At 55.1% G+C, this 16368-nt stretch overlaps 1 protein-coding gene across 1 annotated transcript; it reads right to left on the reverse strand.

Annotated features, from left to right (window-relative positions):
- Positions 1 to 13053: 13053 nt before the first annotated feature.
- PRDX5 (peroxiredoxin 5) lies at positions 13054 to 15989 on the reverse strand. The gene is made up of 6 exons (XM_082626860.1): positions 15673 to 15989; positions 14344 to 14478; positions 13705 to 13836; positions 13596 to 13634; positions 13416 to 13477; positions 13054 to 13307 (listed from the first exon to the last, which is right to left on the reverse strand). Exons 1-6 carry the CDS (start codon positions 15847 to 15849, stop codon positions 13202 to 13204), a joined length of 651 nt encoding a protein of 216 aa, XP_082482986.1. The 5' UTR covers positions 15850 to 15989; the 3' UTR covers positions 13054 to 13201.
- Positions 15990 to 16368: the final 379 nt, after the last annotated feature.

Raw genomic sequence — 16368 nt, forward strand, 5'->3', positions numbered from 1 at the left:
CACAGACACCCTGTGCAGCTTCCTCCTTCCGGGTGCTGGCAGGCCCATGCACCCCCGGAGTCCTGCCTCAGCACCCGCCGCTTCGCCTCCCTGCATCCTCCCAGCATCTCGGGCAGGGCCAGCCCAGAGGTTAGCGGGGGGCGGTGGAGTCAGGGCCACCCAGGAGCAAGGCCCACAGCTCTCCTGGCTCGATGGACAATGGCAGGTGAGTCCTCCTCCTCTCTGGGCCTCGGTTACCCAACTTGAAACCCAAGAGGGTGACCTCGGCCTTGTACCTTCCAGGACCTCAGAAGGGGCCTTACACGGGGCATCTAGGTGCCCACACCTGCATCTTCTGATTTGCCTGGCTTCCCTTTCCCCTTGATGTTTCCCAAACTTACCCAAATCACCCTCCCAACCTATGAAGCTTGGGAGGTGCCGCCTCCCATGTCAAGCCTCCTCTGAACCCCGACCAGAAGTGAGTACCCCTTCCTCGGACCCCCCCCCATACTCTATATACACTGGACTGAGACAGGACGTCTAGCCCGTGGGCTAGTGACCTCACAGGCCTCAATTTCCCATCTGTGAAAGAAGTGAGTTAGAATCCAGCCTCTGAGGGACACAGTTCAATGCAGAGACCAGCGGCACGTGTCTCGTAGATAAACCAGGAGGCCAGGAGGACACCCCGGTTCCCCCACTGCTCACTACTGGGCTACATGTGGGACATTGCTGGGTACTGAGATGTAGTAAAAAGCCACATAGTCCCTGCCCCCGTGGGACGCACAGTACACCGGGGAGACAGCTACGCAGAAAATCACACATACACACACGCACACACGCGTGTGCACGCACACACACACACACATACACAAAATGTAACATTGCAGCTGTACTACGTGCATTGATAGGGAAGGGATTTGACTTCAGTGGGATGATCAGGAAAGACATGGGGGGTGGGGTGGGGGGGGTGACCATGAAGCTGAGATCAGGGATAACTGGGTGAACTAGGCAAAGTGGGGAGGAAGGAAGGGTATTTCAAGCAGCCGAAGCAGAATGTGCAAGCGTTCCGTGGCAGTTGGAAGCGTGGCCTGTGTAAAGTTCAGAAATTATTCATGTTTCATGGATTCCCAGACCCTTTGCTTCTCACATTTAAATCTCTAAAGTCAGGTTACATGGTAGAGTTGCTGGCTAGTCAGCAACAGTCCTGACATCATTGTCATTGTCTGCACGTGCCCACACTTCAGAAACATCAAACCCTGCCGAAAGGGCATCAGCAGCTTGGGAGAAAACCCCAGAGACAAGAGCGGAGCACTCTTAACTCCAGGCCCCAAATGGGGGGAGCTCCCAGGGGAGAGGAACCAGACTTGTCAGCCACACTCCCAAAGCCGAAATCCAGAGTCAGCTTGCTCTGCAGTCCTGCAAAGTTGGCTTCGGACTCTGATGGCTGCTGGTGGTTTCTGGTTGTCTTATGAATTTCAGGGGGGAGCACTGCTCTCCCGAACTCTTGATGCCTCACAGGAGTGGGTGGCAGGGAAACACAGACATCGCGCCTCTGTCGGATTCCAAATGTGAAGGAGTTTTCTGAACAGCGTAAGCTATTTATTTTGCTTATATTTTCCTTTTTATGTGTGCATCAGAATTATGTATGATGAGAATCTATGTCTAAGTCAAAAAGAGCTCCTTCGGGAAGTATGAAATAGTCTAGCGATGAAAGAGCCTTGGGACGTAGTTAACTGGCAGCATTCTTCTTTTAGTGGCATTTTCTTCAGTGGCATCTTTTACAATCGTTGACATCTTAGATTTGCTGCAAGATAGGGCAATATTGCAAACACAGGCTTATCATGAGCCAGTCCTGGTTACCAATACTTTACGCTTACTAACTTATTTGCATAGGACTAGATTATGAAATAAGGACTATGGGTAATCTCCAATTTATAGAGAAGGAAACCGAGACTCAGAGAGGTTAAGAACTTGCCCAAAATCACACAGCTCTGAAGTGGTAGCCTGACCAGGCAATGGGAAGCTGCGCGGGGTTGTTAGCAGAAGAGCACATCCAGTTGTTTAAGCCTCCCTAGACGCATCTGGAAATGCAGATAATCCTCTCAGAAGGTTGTTATGAGGATTCCACAGCTGGTGCCTGGCTTGAGCATTCATTAAATGGTCCCTGGTGTGGTTATTATCTTTAGTATTAATAATATCAAGGGTGGGCTTCCCTGGTGGCGCAGTGGTTGAGAGTCCGCCTGCCGAAGCAGGGGACACGGGTTCGTGCCCTGGTCCGGGAAGATCCCACATGCTGCAGAGCGGCTGGGCCCCTGAGCCATGGCCGCTGAGCCTGCGCGCCCGGAGCCTGTGCTCTGCAACGAGAGAGGACACGACAGTGAGAGGCCCGCGTACCGCAAAAAAAATAATAATAAAATAATAATAATAATAATATCAAGGGTCTATCCAGATTGGACTCTGCAAATCTTACGCCTATTTCCATCCCCAAACCCCGACCCCGGGCCCCGGGATTTCAGCCCAGGAAGTACTCCGGAGAACCCGCTCTGGGTTAGAGAAGAGTGGTGACAGGGCCTCACTTCCCAGCAGCCAAGGGCCCCTGCCGTGCTCCGTGGCTTCCGAGTCACACCCCTCCTCCAGCCTCCTCGGAGGCCTGGGCCGTGTCGCCCCGTTGCTCTTGCTGATTGCTCTCACATTCGTCACTCCAGACATGCCCGGCTGCACCTCAATCTCTCAGTCTGGTTCTATGACTTGGTTCAGCTGAGTCAGGCAGAGGGAGGCTGGGGTGGGGGGGAGGGAGGAGGCTGGGGAGGGGCTCCCTCATCAGCTGACACCAAGATACTGGGATTTCGAGGCTCAATTAACTATTGAGGGATGTTCATCCGGGGCTGGCAGTGGTCCCTATCCTTAGGCTAGATTTTTTCCTTTAAAAAATGGTTGAGGGGGCTTCCCTGGTGGCGCAGTGGTTGAGAGTCCGCCTGCCGATGCAGGGGACATGGGTTCGTGCCCCGGTCCGGGAGGATCCCACATGCCGCGGAGCAGCTGGGCCCGTGAGCCATGGCCGCTGAGCCTGCGCGTCCAGAGCCTGCGTTCCACAACGGGAGAGGCCACAACAGTGAGAGGCCCGCGTACCGCAAAAAAAAAAAAAAAATGGTTCAGGGACTTCCCTGGTGGCACAATGGTTAAGAAAACGCCTGCCAATGCAGGGGACACGGGTCCGAGCCCTGGTCTGCACATGCTGCAGAGCAGTTAAGCCCGTGCATCACAACGACTGAGCCCGCGTGCCGCAACTACTGAAGCCCAAACACCTAGAGCCTGTGCTCTGCAACAAGAGAAGCCACCGCAAAGAGAAAGCCCACTCGCAGCAATGAAGACCCAACACAGCCATAAGTAAATAAATAAATAAATTTATGTCAAAAAAATTGTTCAGATGCATGATCAAAAATGTCAAGAGAGGGCTTCCCTGGTGGCGCAGTGATTGAGAGTCCGCCTGCCGATGCAGGGGACACGGGTTCGTGCCCCGATCCCGGAAGATCCCACGTGCCGCGGAGCGGCTGGGCCCGCGGGCCATGGCCGCGGAGCCTGTGTGTCCGGAGCCTGTGCTCCGCAGCGGGAGAGGCCACAGCAGTGAGAGGCCCGCGTACAGCAAAAAAAAAAAAAAAAAAAAAAAAAAAAAAAATGTCAAGAGAGAGTCCGCCTGCCGATGCAGGGGACACAGATTTGTGCCCTGGTCCGGGAAGATCCCACATGCCGCAGAGTGGCTGGGCCCGTGAGCCGTGGCCGCTGAGCCTGTGCGTCCGGAGCCTGTGCTCCGCAACGGGAGAGGCCACAACAGTGAGAGGCCCATGTACCGCAAAAAAAAAAAAAATGTCAAGAGTGCCTAAGGATTTAGAGAAAAAATCAAGTCTCCCCCTCCTCACTCCCAGCCCCCGTCCCCAATGCTGTGCCCCGTTAGCATTTTCTGTGTCCTTCCTGAGCTGCAGCTGTCCAAGTCTGTCTGTCACAAGTGGTTGCAACCACACACACACACACACACACACACGTTACGTGTGCACCTCCATGCTTTGAGATATATTTCACAATCTGCTTCATTTCTGTTCAGAACCGTTGGCCTTGGCCTTTTGAATGGCTACATTGTATTCTACGGTGCGCTATCCCATCATCACTTTGTCTCTTATTGACAAAGATGTTAAATATTTGCATCTTTTGCTATTACTACAGTGCCATAATGACTGCTCATCTCAGAGATCTTTTTCTGGAAGTTTTTAAGGTGTGGGGGGTGAGGGGTTGGTGCCCACTGCTGCCAACATGTGGATTCAGGAGGCAGGCAAGAAGCAGAGAAAGACAGACAGACAAATGGACAGCGTCGTCAACTGCCTGCAGCCTCCTACTTCAGGGCTCAGCTTCCCCAGCTGCACAGGGTGGGAGCAGGAAGGACTCCCACTTCCCTTCTGGTTTTGAATTCTCTGGGTAGCCCTAGTCTGACCCCAAAGACCAGAGGCAGGAAGGCTCGAGGGCTCTGGGGCTCCAGGAAGCAGAGGCCAGGGAGGCCAGGGCATGTGGCAGCTGGGTTCAACCAGAGCCCAGGACCAACCAGGACTGAGTCAGAGAGTGGCTTTTTCTCCCTGCCTGCGGCAGGCCCCACCTGACACCCCAGCAGCTTGGCTGGGGTCCAGCTCCCTAACCAGATGGTTCAGGGCCCCAGGCTCAAGAACTAAAACCCTAAAACAGCCTCCAGGGCTTTCTGGGCACCTGATCCTCTGGCGTTGGGTCTGAGGGACTCCCTACTCCCCACGCAAGTGTCTGAGAAGGGGTGTTTTTCCTACTTACCATTTGGGGGTGGAAATAGCCAGAGTTGGACAAGAGCAGAAATGCTCAGCCCAGTAACCCAAACAAGCTGCCCAGGTGGGAGGAGGCAGTGGGAAGCGAGAGCCAGGGAGGGTGGGGCCCAGGGCCATCTGCCGAGTGCCGGGCCAGGTGCCCAGGGACTCAGGATGCGGCCTGCAAGGCCTGGGCCCAGCACTGAAGAGGGCCCGGTGTGGCCCAGCCGCCACTACCTGACTCTGGACCAGCTCTCCCTGCTCTCCCAGGGCTCCCCGACGCTCCTGGGGGCCCTGCCTCGCCCCGAGACTCTCACCGAGCCTGGCACCCCGGCACCAATCCTTCTCCTGGTGGCCTCCACCCAGTGTCCAAGGAGTTGTTCGGAAACACTGACTGACTCATGACCCTTCTGTGCTTAAAACTCTCCAGTGGAGGATCTTCCCTGGCAGTCCAGTGGTTAAGACTCCACACCTCCAATGCAGGGGCGCGGGTTAGAGCCCTGGTTGGGGAGCTAAGATCCCACATGCCTCGCAGTGTGGCCAAAAACAAAAAATCCTCCAGTGGCTTCCCCCTATACTTTGAATCAAGTCCCAGCCTCTCACCATGACCTCCCAGGCCCCTCAGAACGGCCCAGGCTCGTCACCTGACCCTTGCCCCCCCACACACACCTCCCAGCCTCACACTCCCTCCAGCTTCCTCAGTCTCTCTTCTGCCCTCAGCACCTCTGCATTTGCTGTTCCCCAGACTGGAACACCCTCTCCAACACACACACATGCACAACCTGCCTCCCCCATCTAGCTCCATCTCACCTTACTGGTGTGCCTAATGGCTTTCTCAGAAAAGATTTTCCCTTTTAGAGTTTTGCTTTGTTTAACAAAACTTAGAGTTTTGTTTTGTTTTTAATTTTATTTATTTATTTTTGGCTGTGTCGGGTCTTCGTTGCAGTGCGCGGGCTTCTCATTGCGGTGGCTTCTCTTGTTGCGGAGCATGGGCTTTAGACGTGCGGGCTTCAGTACTTGCAGCATGCAGGCTCTGTAGGTGTGGGTCGTGGGCTCTAGAGCGCAGGCTCAGTAGTTGTGGCACACAGGCTTAACTGCTCCGCAGCATGTGGGATCTTCCCGGACCAGGGATCGAACCCGTGTCTCCTGCATTGGGGCGGATTCTTAACCACCGTGTCACCAGGGAAGTCCAAGATTTTCCCTTTCTAAAGGAGACCCCAGTCCTTCTCCCCTCTTAGTCTTAAGCCACTCTGCATCTTCCCTCGTTCACTTCATCTACTCCCCACTAGAGTGGAAGCTCTGTGAGGGCAGGGATGCCGTGGGGTCGTCCAGGGCTGCGGTCTGGGCCAAGGAAACCATGAGAGTGACACCGACACCGTATGCTGACCACTTACCCATGCCAGCTCTGTCCTTCACATATGTTAATCACTCAATCCCCTCTACAGCATAAAATACAGGTACTATTATTACTATCTCCCTTTTATGATGAAGAAACTGAACACAGAGAGGCTAAGTCACTTGCTTCAGGCCACACAGCCAGGAAGTGCTGGAGCCACGATACAGAGGCAGCTGAATTAATGGTTTTGAACAGATGAATTCCTACTTCAGGGAATTCCCTGGTGGTCCAGTGGTTAGGACTCTGAACTCGCATTGCCAAGGGCCCGGGTTTGATCCCACAAGCCACGTGGTGCGGCAAAAAAAAAAAAAAAGAATTCCTATTTCAGAGATGAGGAAAGTGAGGCTCAGAGGGGTATGAGGGTAAATAAGACAACTGAGGGTAAATCCAAGTCCTCACTCTGAGAGCTGCATCTCCTCCCACGGTCCCCACTGCCTTTTTGCTGCCTCCTGGGAGGGTAAGTCTGGAGCCCAGAGCCCAGTTAGCAAGCACGGGGAGACCCAGTGCCAAGCCCTGAGGTTGCCAGCCTCCCTCATAATTAAAGACACACACATCAAAGACAGCTCCGAGGTACCATTAAAAATCCATTAAGCAGGGCTTCCCTGGTGGCACAGTGGTTGAGAGTCCGCCTGCCGATGCAGGGGATACAGGTTCGTGCCCTGGTCCAGGAAGATCCCACATGCCGCGGAGCAACTGGGCCCATGAGCCATGGCCGCTGAGCCTGTGCGTCCGGAGCCTGTGCTCCACAATGGGAGAGGCCACAACAGTGAGAGGCCTGCGTACCGCAAAAAAAAAAAAAAAAAAAAAAAATCCATTAAGCGAGCAAAAAATAAATCCAGAAGGTAAAACTCGGGTTGGCACACTGCGGGGAGAGGAGTACATGCACGTATCCCTGATGGCCCTTAAAACAGCCTCAGGGTTTTCAGACACCAGTAAAACCGCCAGCGCCCTTTGACCCAAGCACTCTCAGCATTTGGGAACACGCCCTGAGGAGGAAGGCCAAGAGGAAACAAAATCAGAAATGTGTCTGAAGCTGCCCATAGCCACATCGTGGACATACCCAAATGTCCACCAGGAGAAGCCAGTCGTGCCGTGGCTTGTGGACAAAATCCTCTCTCTGCCCTCACCTGGGCTGTTCGGTCCACTCTCTCATCTGCCTCACCTTTAGCCTTTACACAGGCTGTTCCCGCCACCTGGAGCACCCTTTCCACCTCTGCTCACCTGGCTATCACCTATTCATTTCTCGGCCGCAGCCAGAAGTCCTTTTCTCCCTTCCTTTCCCCCATGGGAGGGTGGGGTAGTGGGCAGGGTCCTTCTTCTGTGATAGCCCAAATGACCAACCTGTGCTTCCTCTTCACATCTTCACCACACTGATTGTAAGCACTCATGCGGCGTCTGGCGCCCCCACTAGCCTGAGAGCGCATGGAGGTGGGACCAGAGCTGTGCTGGCGCCGCCCTGGCCGGGAGACCCGTGGCGCCCGCAGGGCCCGGGCCCAGCATGTTCACTGCTGTGTCCCAGAGCCCTGCACAGTGCCTGGCGCAGAGATGACTCTCAGCAAACAGCCGCCGGATGAAAGATACTGATGTGACTGTGGGAAGCGGAGCCCCCGGAAGTCCGAATGAGTCTTCATAAACACACAGGGCACGCGCACACGCATCACAGTGCTGGGCGAGGCAATCAGCAGCCTCCTCCTGGCAGAAGTCACTGAGATTAAAAATCCACCTCAGGGACGCCCCTGGCGGTCCAGTGGTTAAGACTGTGCGCTTCCACTGCAGGGGGCCCGGGTTCCATCCCTGGTCGGGGAGCTAAGATCCTGCGTGCCCCTTGGCGCAGCCAAAAAAAAAAAAGAAAATCCATCTTAGTAGTGGTGATGGCTGCACAACTTGGTGAGTAGACTAAAAACCACTGACTTGTTCACTTTTATTTATTTATTTATTTTAAAATTTTATTTTATTTATTTATTTTTTACTGCGTTGAGTCTTCGTTGCTGCGCGGGGGCTTTCTCTCGTTGCGGCAAGCGGGGCTACTCCTCGTTGCGGTGCGCCGGCTTCTCATTGCGGTGGCTTCTCTTGTTGCTGAGCACGGGCTCTAGGCGCGCGGGCTCCAGTAGTTGTGGCTCGCGGGCTTAGTTGCTCCGCGGCATGTGGGGTCTTCCTCAACCAGGGCTCAAACCCGTGTCCCCTGCACTGGCAGGCGGATTCTTAATCACTGTGCCACCAGGGAAGCTCTGATTTGTTCACTTTTAAAGGGTGAATTTTATGATGTGTGAATTGCATGTCAAAAAAAATACTCCATCTTTGATGAAGCCAAGGGTGCGGTCCCCATGGACTGGTTCACCGAAGGAACCAGGAATGGACTGTTGTCCTCAGCAAATGGGATGGACATGGAGCCTCGAAGGTTAAAATGACTTGGGAAGGGGTAGGAAAGGGACAGGCATCCCAAGTAGTGAACATTGCTGGGAGATGCTGAAGAGGCAGGAGCTTGGAGCACCCACAAGCTAAGGAATCCGGGTGACTGTGGAGGCCAAAGTGGCAGGGACAGAGCTTGGGGATGTGAGGCAACCACACAAGGATCTGGGACAGCTTAGTATGTGCCCCTGCCAAGACTGATGGGAGCAGCAGGGAAGTGACACTGTCCCTTGAGAGGCTGTTGGAACCCAAGGAGCCATGGAACTTTTTTGGTTTTTTTTAAATTAACTAATTTGTATTTTTGGCTGTGTTGGGTCTTCTTGCTGCACACGGGCTTTCTCTCGTTGTGGTGAGCGGGCGCGCCTTTTCATTGCCTTCGGTAGTTGTGGCTCGAAGCCTCTAGAGTGCAGGCTCAGCAGTTGTGGTGCATGGGCTTAACTGCTCCGCGGCATGTGGGAGCTTCCCGGACCAGGGCTCGAACCCATGTCCCCTGCATTGGCAGGCGGATTCTTAACCACTGCGCCACCAGGGAAGTGCCAGCAAGTCTAGTTCTAATTAAGAATCACTATGGTCAAGTTTATGCTGGAACAATGGGAACCAATATCTAAGAAGCTGGAGAGAAGATAGCTTTCTGTCTCCCTCCCTGCACTTTTTACTCCTTCCCAAAACACATGTTGAATATTTCCCACATTCCCTACCCTGAGCAGGGCACCTTACCTGTGTTAAGAAAAAAATATGATTCCCAGCTCAAGCAGGCAGAGTTGGTGCAAATATTAATATCATAGCAGATTGATATGCATGTTTATTAAAACCAAAAATCTGTGCATTCACACAGATGTTACCCAAACTTCTCTAGAAGTTATACAAACACATGTATGTACACACACACACACACACATACTTTCTCTCTCCACTGTCACTCTTCTATGCCTGTGCAGCCAAACCGAAACCAAGACCAGCAGGGTGTGTTCTCCTGGGGCCAGTAATCTCCAGGGCTCCCAATCACGGTGCCTGCATGGCTGCAGCCCAAGTCTAGTCTAGGCCAGAAATGCTGGGACCACTTCCAACCCTCTCTTGCTCTCAGAAGCCCAGGTTTGATTCTCTAGGAGACGACAAAGATTCCCCTGGAGATGTCTTCCCAGCTCCTTCTGGTGAGGCTTTGGGTGCCGGACAACATAAGGAGATCCTGGGAGCCTAGAGACATTGGAGATAAGAGAATCACTAGCCCCATTATACTGATGTGGAAACTGAGGCCCAGAGGGGCACAGAACGGGAATCACCAAGGACAGGCCTGGGATTTGGCCTCTCTCTTAACTCCTAGCTCTTTCCCTACCAACATGAAGGCTGCATGATGGAGAGCAAGGGTTCTTTTTCTTTTTTTTTCCAGCTGTGTATTGGGCACTTACTGAGTGCTAGGCACTGCACCAAATGCTTTACATAAACTGTCTCATGCATTCCCCACAATGACCCTATGAGGTGGATTGGATTATTCTCACTCTAAAGATGAGGGAAGTGGGGCCAAGGAAAACCAAATAGCCTGCCCAAGGTCCCCAGCTCCTTAGTAGCAGGCTGGGACTCACAGTCTGGTGGTCTGAGCCCGAAGCCTGGCAACCCCACTCTGCTATGATGCCTCCCAGGTCGGGGACGGGGTCCACCTGGAATTCTGGTAGGACTTCAGGAGTTCCTTGAAACTTTTAAAGAACATGTAGGTGTCCATGTGTGTGCACACGTATTCAAACATGCATTTTCTAAGGAAAGGGGCATTGCTCTTAGCAATACTTCAAAAGAATTTCTGACCCAGAAGAGGCTCAGAATCACTGATACTGAGCAAAATCCTTGACCGTCTAGGTAGAAGTTGCTGTGGCCTTGGGCAGGTCAGGACATGTCTGGGGAGTTTTACTTGCAGATGTGTCGGGTGAATGTTTGAGGGTTGGTTGATTAATTCTAATGTTGGCCCTTAGGCTACCAAGAGCCCAGGCAGGTCAGTCCAGTGCTCTGTCATGTGTAGCCCCAGGCCTCCAGAACCTGCTGGTCCAGGCCACCGTGGCCTGGCCTGCCCTTATCTATAGGCCTGAAATCTGACCTGTCCGCCCTGGAGGTGGAGATCTGCCAGATGCTCTTACCATGAGATGGTTGATCTTGGGCACTCCAGCACCTGGAGCAGTTCACAGGACACCCACCACACCAAAGCTGAGCCACACGGCCAGCATCCAGGGCCACTGAGGCCAAAGGTCCACCTCTACCCACACCCAACTCCCATCATGCTGTCCGAAGGGGCCACCCCGGCCCTGGAAGCCCCCTCATCCTGCCCTAAAGGCCCAGCCAGTGGCAACAGGACCCTGGAGGGGACACTTCCTCTCAGAGGCCTCACTGGACTTCAGCCAGCCCAGACATGAGGCCAGGAGTGGAGGAACAGAGGCAGCTGAGTGGCATGCATGGAGACTGGGCTTGTCCTGAGAGTGGGGAGCTGCCAGGGTGGCACAAGGTCCGCTGGGAAGAAGAATAAGGGTGCCAGCCCACAGGGGGCCCGTTTGACCTGCCATCTACACCAGCAGACACCAGGCTCTGAGAGCCCAGCTGCTGACTCGGATGCTCCCTCTACCTGGGGCTCCCAGGAGCTCCAGACCACTCACCAGTATGCGCACAGGTGACCATGGGGGAAACTACATACGCCTCAGTTTCCTCATTTGTATGACGCAAGGATTGAGAGATGGTGTCCGAGAAAGAAAGGGCCTTCCCACCATCCGGTCCAGGACAGCACTGTGACCCAGGGCTTCGCAGGGGCAGGTTACAAGGGCTTGGGAAGCTGGAGGGGTGATCAGCCCCCTGCCCCACCCCGCCCCAGGACCCCTGAGGGGTGACAGATTGTGGGAGAGAACTGAAGGGACAAAGGTCAGTGGGCCGGCCATCTCAGGCAGGCTGAGCAGCTGGGACCCCTGCAGGGAGGCTGGCCCCCTGCTGAGGGCCCACCCATGTGGACACCACCCCTTAGACCTCCAGCCGAGTGGTCCCCTGGACTCACCCTTCCCTCCAACACCCACAGGTCCCCCCGTCCCAGCACCCACCTCCTGGACATCACTCGGTCATCAATCCTGCCCCGCACTGGCCTCTCCCCTGCTCCCTGCTCGCCCCGCTCTAGCTCTACGTCCACACGGGAGCCCAGGTAGGAATCTGACCCATCACTGCCCTGCAGACATCCTTCACTGGCCTGAGGGGCCCGCAGGGTGAAAGGTAAGCAGCTTACAGGGCTGCCCTCCCGGCATCCTCTCATTCAGCTGCCCCAGCACTGCGGCACCTTGGGGCTGTTCCACTCTCCATACCTATGGTCACATGCTCCCTCCATCTGGAGCACTGGTCCCACTGCCTCAAGGGCTGTGTCCTCCAAGAGGCCTTTCCTTGAGCTTCTCTGAGACCTCTCAGCCCGCCCTAGGCAGCTCTGCACCTGCCCTGAGCCCCCACAGATGGCCAGGCAGGGCAGGGAGGGCCCCTCGGAGCCTGGTGCTGACAGGGCACATGGCAGGGTGGTGCCACACGAGTAAAGTTCCCAGGGGCCAAGTCCAAATTCCTCTGAAGTGGCTGGATGAGCCAGGCCTACCTACCTAACCTCTCTGTGCCATAACAGGGCAGTAAGAGCTCACACCCCACAGGGTCGTGGTGAGGATTTGTAGTTTTAACTTGAGTACCTGCCTCCCTTAGGCTGTGAGCTCCTCAACATGGCAGGTGTCTAATAATCACTGTCTGCTGCCAGACACAGGGCTTCCCAGGAACAAGAGGCAGACGCCCAAGGAGGGCAGGGCCTGCAGACAGCCATGGACTTCAGCCCCAAGCCCCGCTGGCCTCCCCGACCCCCAGCCCCTCACAGTACACCCACTGCTGGGCAGGTGTCACGAGCATCTCCTCCCCTCTACAGCTCACCTAGACTCTGCTCCCAGGAAGCCCTCGGACTGAACCGGCACTGCCTCCACTGATGGAGCCCTTTCTGCCCATCAGATGGTCCCATGTGGCCAGGGGCCCTTCTTGGGACGTGGGTGCTCCCAGAAGGGGTTCAGCAGAATCTGAAAGAATGGTGGGGCTGAGGTTTGGCCCAGGTGTCAGGGGGGCCTGGGGACAAAGTTTCCACCCTGAGGTCTACAGTCAAAATGAGATCAGCCATCACCCAGATATCAGATGCAAAAGGTCACAGGCCCTAGGCAAGCCCAGGTCTGCCCAGGGCCTGCCCAGGTGAGCTCCCCCTGCACGCCTGCTCCTTCCCTCACTCTTCAGACCACTGGCCCTTTCTCAGCTTGCAGATGGAGGCTTCATAACACCTCCTTCAAGGGACTTTCTCTGACTACCTCCTAAGTTAAATCAGGGTCCCCTACTAGTCCCCCCTTCAGCACCTGCCTACTACCCTCACAGCTTGACTGTCAATGAGGCCTGGCCCTGGAAAAAGCAGGAATTCAAAATCAAGGAGACACACACGAACCAGAAGTGTTTATTACAGAAATCTGGCCAAAGTTCCAACTGAGTAGCCCCAGCTGAGGCTAGGCTGGGGCCCTCTGCCCAGGGCTGGGCAGGTGAAATAGGAAAGAATAGAAGGAGTACATCTGGGACCAAGGCCTCAGAGCTGTGAGATGATGTTGGGGGCCAGACTGCAGGTGAGGCCCGTGCCATCTGGCTCCACGTTCAGGGACTTCACGACGCCATCCTCTATCACCATGGAGAACCTGCCAGAAAGAAGGGCCGGGCCAGTTGCAACAGCCTGGGCCTGGAGGCTGGGAATGGAGACAGGCGGGGTAGCAGGGGAACCGCACAGGAAACCCTCCTCCTTTTACCTCTTCAGCCGTCGATTCCCAAAGAGGGACACCAGTGAATCATCTAGTAACAAATCTGTCTCCTGAAAGGAGAAGCAAAGGAAAGGTCAGGAACCCCCAGACCTGGCTGGTCCCCACACTGGCCATGTCCCTCCAAGTCCCTGCTTCCAAGATGGAGGCTGGGGGGGCGGGTGCACTCACCTTTCCAAAGGCCCCAGTGGGGTCGGCCAGGAGCCGAACCTAAGGAGAAAGTAAGGTTGCAAGAAAAATCTCCTGCTTGGCCCGATACCCCGCAGGACCCACACCTCACCTTGCCTTCTGTGTTGTGCGCTCGTCCCCACTCTTCAGTCACAAAGACATCGTTAACGCTCAGACACGCCACCACCTCGATCCCCTTGGCCTTCAGAGCGCCAGCCTGCTCCACGTACCCAGGCAGGTGGGTCTGGGGAGGGGAAACAAAGAATCAGAAGATGGACAATTGCCTCTGCTCCTCAGCCTACCCTTCATCTCTAGGCCCTCCTCACTTCCCTACTTCAACAGCTTTGATCAGACAATGAGAAGCGTGTAAGCCACAGTTCCTTTTTGCCTTGGCCACTAGGAAGCTTGGATCCAAACTTAAGTGTTCCTTGGTCAAGACCATGAACTTCCCATGGGCAGGACTATGTCTCATTTACCCAAGTCCCAAGTCCCAAGTCTCTTCCACCGTGCCTGTCACCCAGCAGGATCAATGAGAGATGTGGGATTTCACTGCATCACCTTTTCTCCTACATTCCTGGTATCTGTTCACAGCCTCAACTTATTTTTTAAAAACCCGATAACGGTTTTCTAACTGTCATGTCATCTACATCCTCTTGGTACAAGCTACCCCAGGACTATGTAAAGGACTAATGAACAATACAAACATGTACACAAGATTCCAATTGCTGAGCCCCAGAAGGGCAGCCCTCACCTTGGAACAGCCAGGGGTGAAGGCCCCAGGGACTCCAAAGAGCACCCCCTTCTTGCCCTTGAACAGCTCTGCCAGGTTCACCTTGTTCCCAGGCTTCCCTTCAAATACCACCACGGATGGGATGGCATCTCCCACCTAGAGGGAATGACACCAAGGTAAGGAGTTGGGGGGTGGGGTGGGATGCAGGAGGCCAAGGCCAGGGCAGCAGCGGACGGTGGATGGTGCACAAAGGGCCAAGTAGCACTGCCTGGTCCGGTGGAGCCAGGGTTGACACCCAGCGCGAAAGTCGAACCCTGTCAGAGCTTCCAGAGGTCCCTCCCCAGCAACCACCTGGTTACCCCACATGATCCAGGTTTCAAGGTGGCCCTATTCCTCTTAGGGGCCAGTTGGTAACAACAGAAAAAGGGAGAGGCTTCTCCGGGTGTCGCAAGAGGTTGAGTACACAAGCTGAGTTACAGGGAAGGACTGGGGTAGGTGGGCAGGAGGAGGCGGGGAGGAGGCCCTGACAACACGGAGGGAGGGGATCCCGGCCACGGCTGAGTGTCCCACCCTCAAGAAGAGAAAAAGGGAAGGCAGCAGAAGGTGGGAAAGTTGGGGAGTGGAGTGCAGATTCCTACATCCAGAGGGTAGAGAATAAAAGAAGGAATCTCTTGAAAGGGGAGGGATCAGTCTACCTGGGAGTGTGTGAGGGCTTCATGGGGCTAGAGAAGGTAGAGAAAAGGGGGGAAAGTCAAGGGTGAGGGGAGTGCCTCTGAGAAACCCAGCAGTTGGTTGTAGGATGAAGCAGAAGGAAGGGGGAGATCTCAGAAGACTGTGGAGCAAAGGGGACTCCCAAGGAGCTGGGGATGGTTCCAGAAGATGAGAAGGGTGAAAAACTCAGAAGCGTGGGAATTAGCCAAGAGTGGAGTGCAATGGGGGCGGGAAGGTATGGAGGAGGGCACATATGGGGATTGAAAAGGGTAAAGGAGATGGTTCCATAAGGTGGGGGAAGCCATGGTACTCAATCTCCTGAAAATGATGAAGACTCAACACAGGTGTCCCAAGGTGGATGCGGAAGGGAGACGAGGGGAAGGCCCAAAAGCCTTGACTGTCCCAGGAGATGAGGCACGAGGCCCCTAAAACTGGCGACAACGTTGCAGCTACAGGGTCTTGATGAAGGGATGAGAGGGGACAGACGTCGGGAGGAGCCTCTAGGGCAGCGGGGAGGGGTCCGGAGGGTAAGAAAGAGGGTGACCCTCCCCCAGAAAAGCAGGACGAAAGGGCTTGGGGAAACAGGCGGGGGGTGGGGGGGGCCGCGAAGAGGTCAGGCCTGGCTGGGCCAACGGTCACCTTGATCGGGGCCATGGCTACAGCAGCGCTTCTGAAACCTCGGACCCCGCCAAGCGTCCACTCTAAGCCTCCTTTCACGCACCCTCCGGCTCCCGCTGCCGCACACTCAACGACGGCCGCCCGGGTGACCGCCGAGCCCGCTCTACTGCCCAGGATGCGCAGCCACGCCAGCAGCATACCGTGTCTCGAAACCACAATTGCCCCGCCCCTGCCTCACGGCTAAGGTAGAAGGCTGGGCAGCACAAAGGGGCTACCACGCAATCCTGCGAAAGGCGGAGCAAAAGGCGGGGCGTAGGTCGCCCCGGCCCCCTGCGAGGCGCCTCCACTGCGCAGGCGCGGGCGCCGCGCGCAAGGCGGCGTCTTCGACACGGCTCGGCTCATCTGCATTAGGGACTGGATCACTTGCGCACTTGCAAATGGGCGGAGCTTTCGGCTGCCGCGCAGCTTATTTGCATGCAAGAATAGGGTGCTGCTGTCTTGATTGGCATAATTTACGGATTGGGGCAGTATTTCCGTTCCTTAACCGATGCAAGGGACGAGGAACGATGGTGTCAGGCGCCTGTGTAGGAGTAAAGCATATTTATTTTGCATTCCACGAAGGCCCCTGCATTGCAGCTGTTTTACATATTTGCGTTGTACACGACTTGTAGCAATTTGAGGTTTGTCTCGGCCAAAACCACTGCGCCTGCGCCGTAG

Source organism: Mesoplodon mirus (genome assembly GCF_964341445.2).
Source record: "Mesoplodon mirus genome assembly, chromosome: 7".
In the NCBI taxonomy this organism is placed as follows: domain Eukaryota; kingdom Metazoa; phylum Chordata; class Mammalia; order Artiodactyla; family Ziphiidae; genus Mesoplodon; species Mesoplodon mirus.

Excerpts from the sequence above, each read along its gene's own strand:
- PRDX5 (XM_082626860.1), bottom strand. The coding sequence starts at position 15,849 with ATGCTGCTGGCGTGGCTGCGCATCCTGGGCAGTAGAGCGGGCTCGGCG. Across the intron at positions 14,479-15,672 it reads TAGCCATGGCCCCGATCAAG|GTGGGAGATGCCATCCCATC; the intron begins GTGACCGTTGGC and ends CATTCCCTCTAG. Across the intron at positions 13,837-14,343 it reads TCACCCCTGGCTGTTCCAAG|ACCCACCTGCCTGGGTACGT; the intron begins GTGAGGGCTGCC and ends TCCCCTCCCCAG.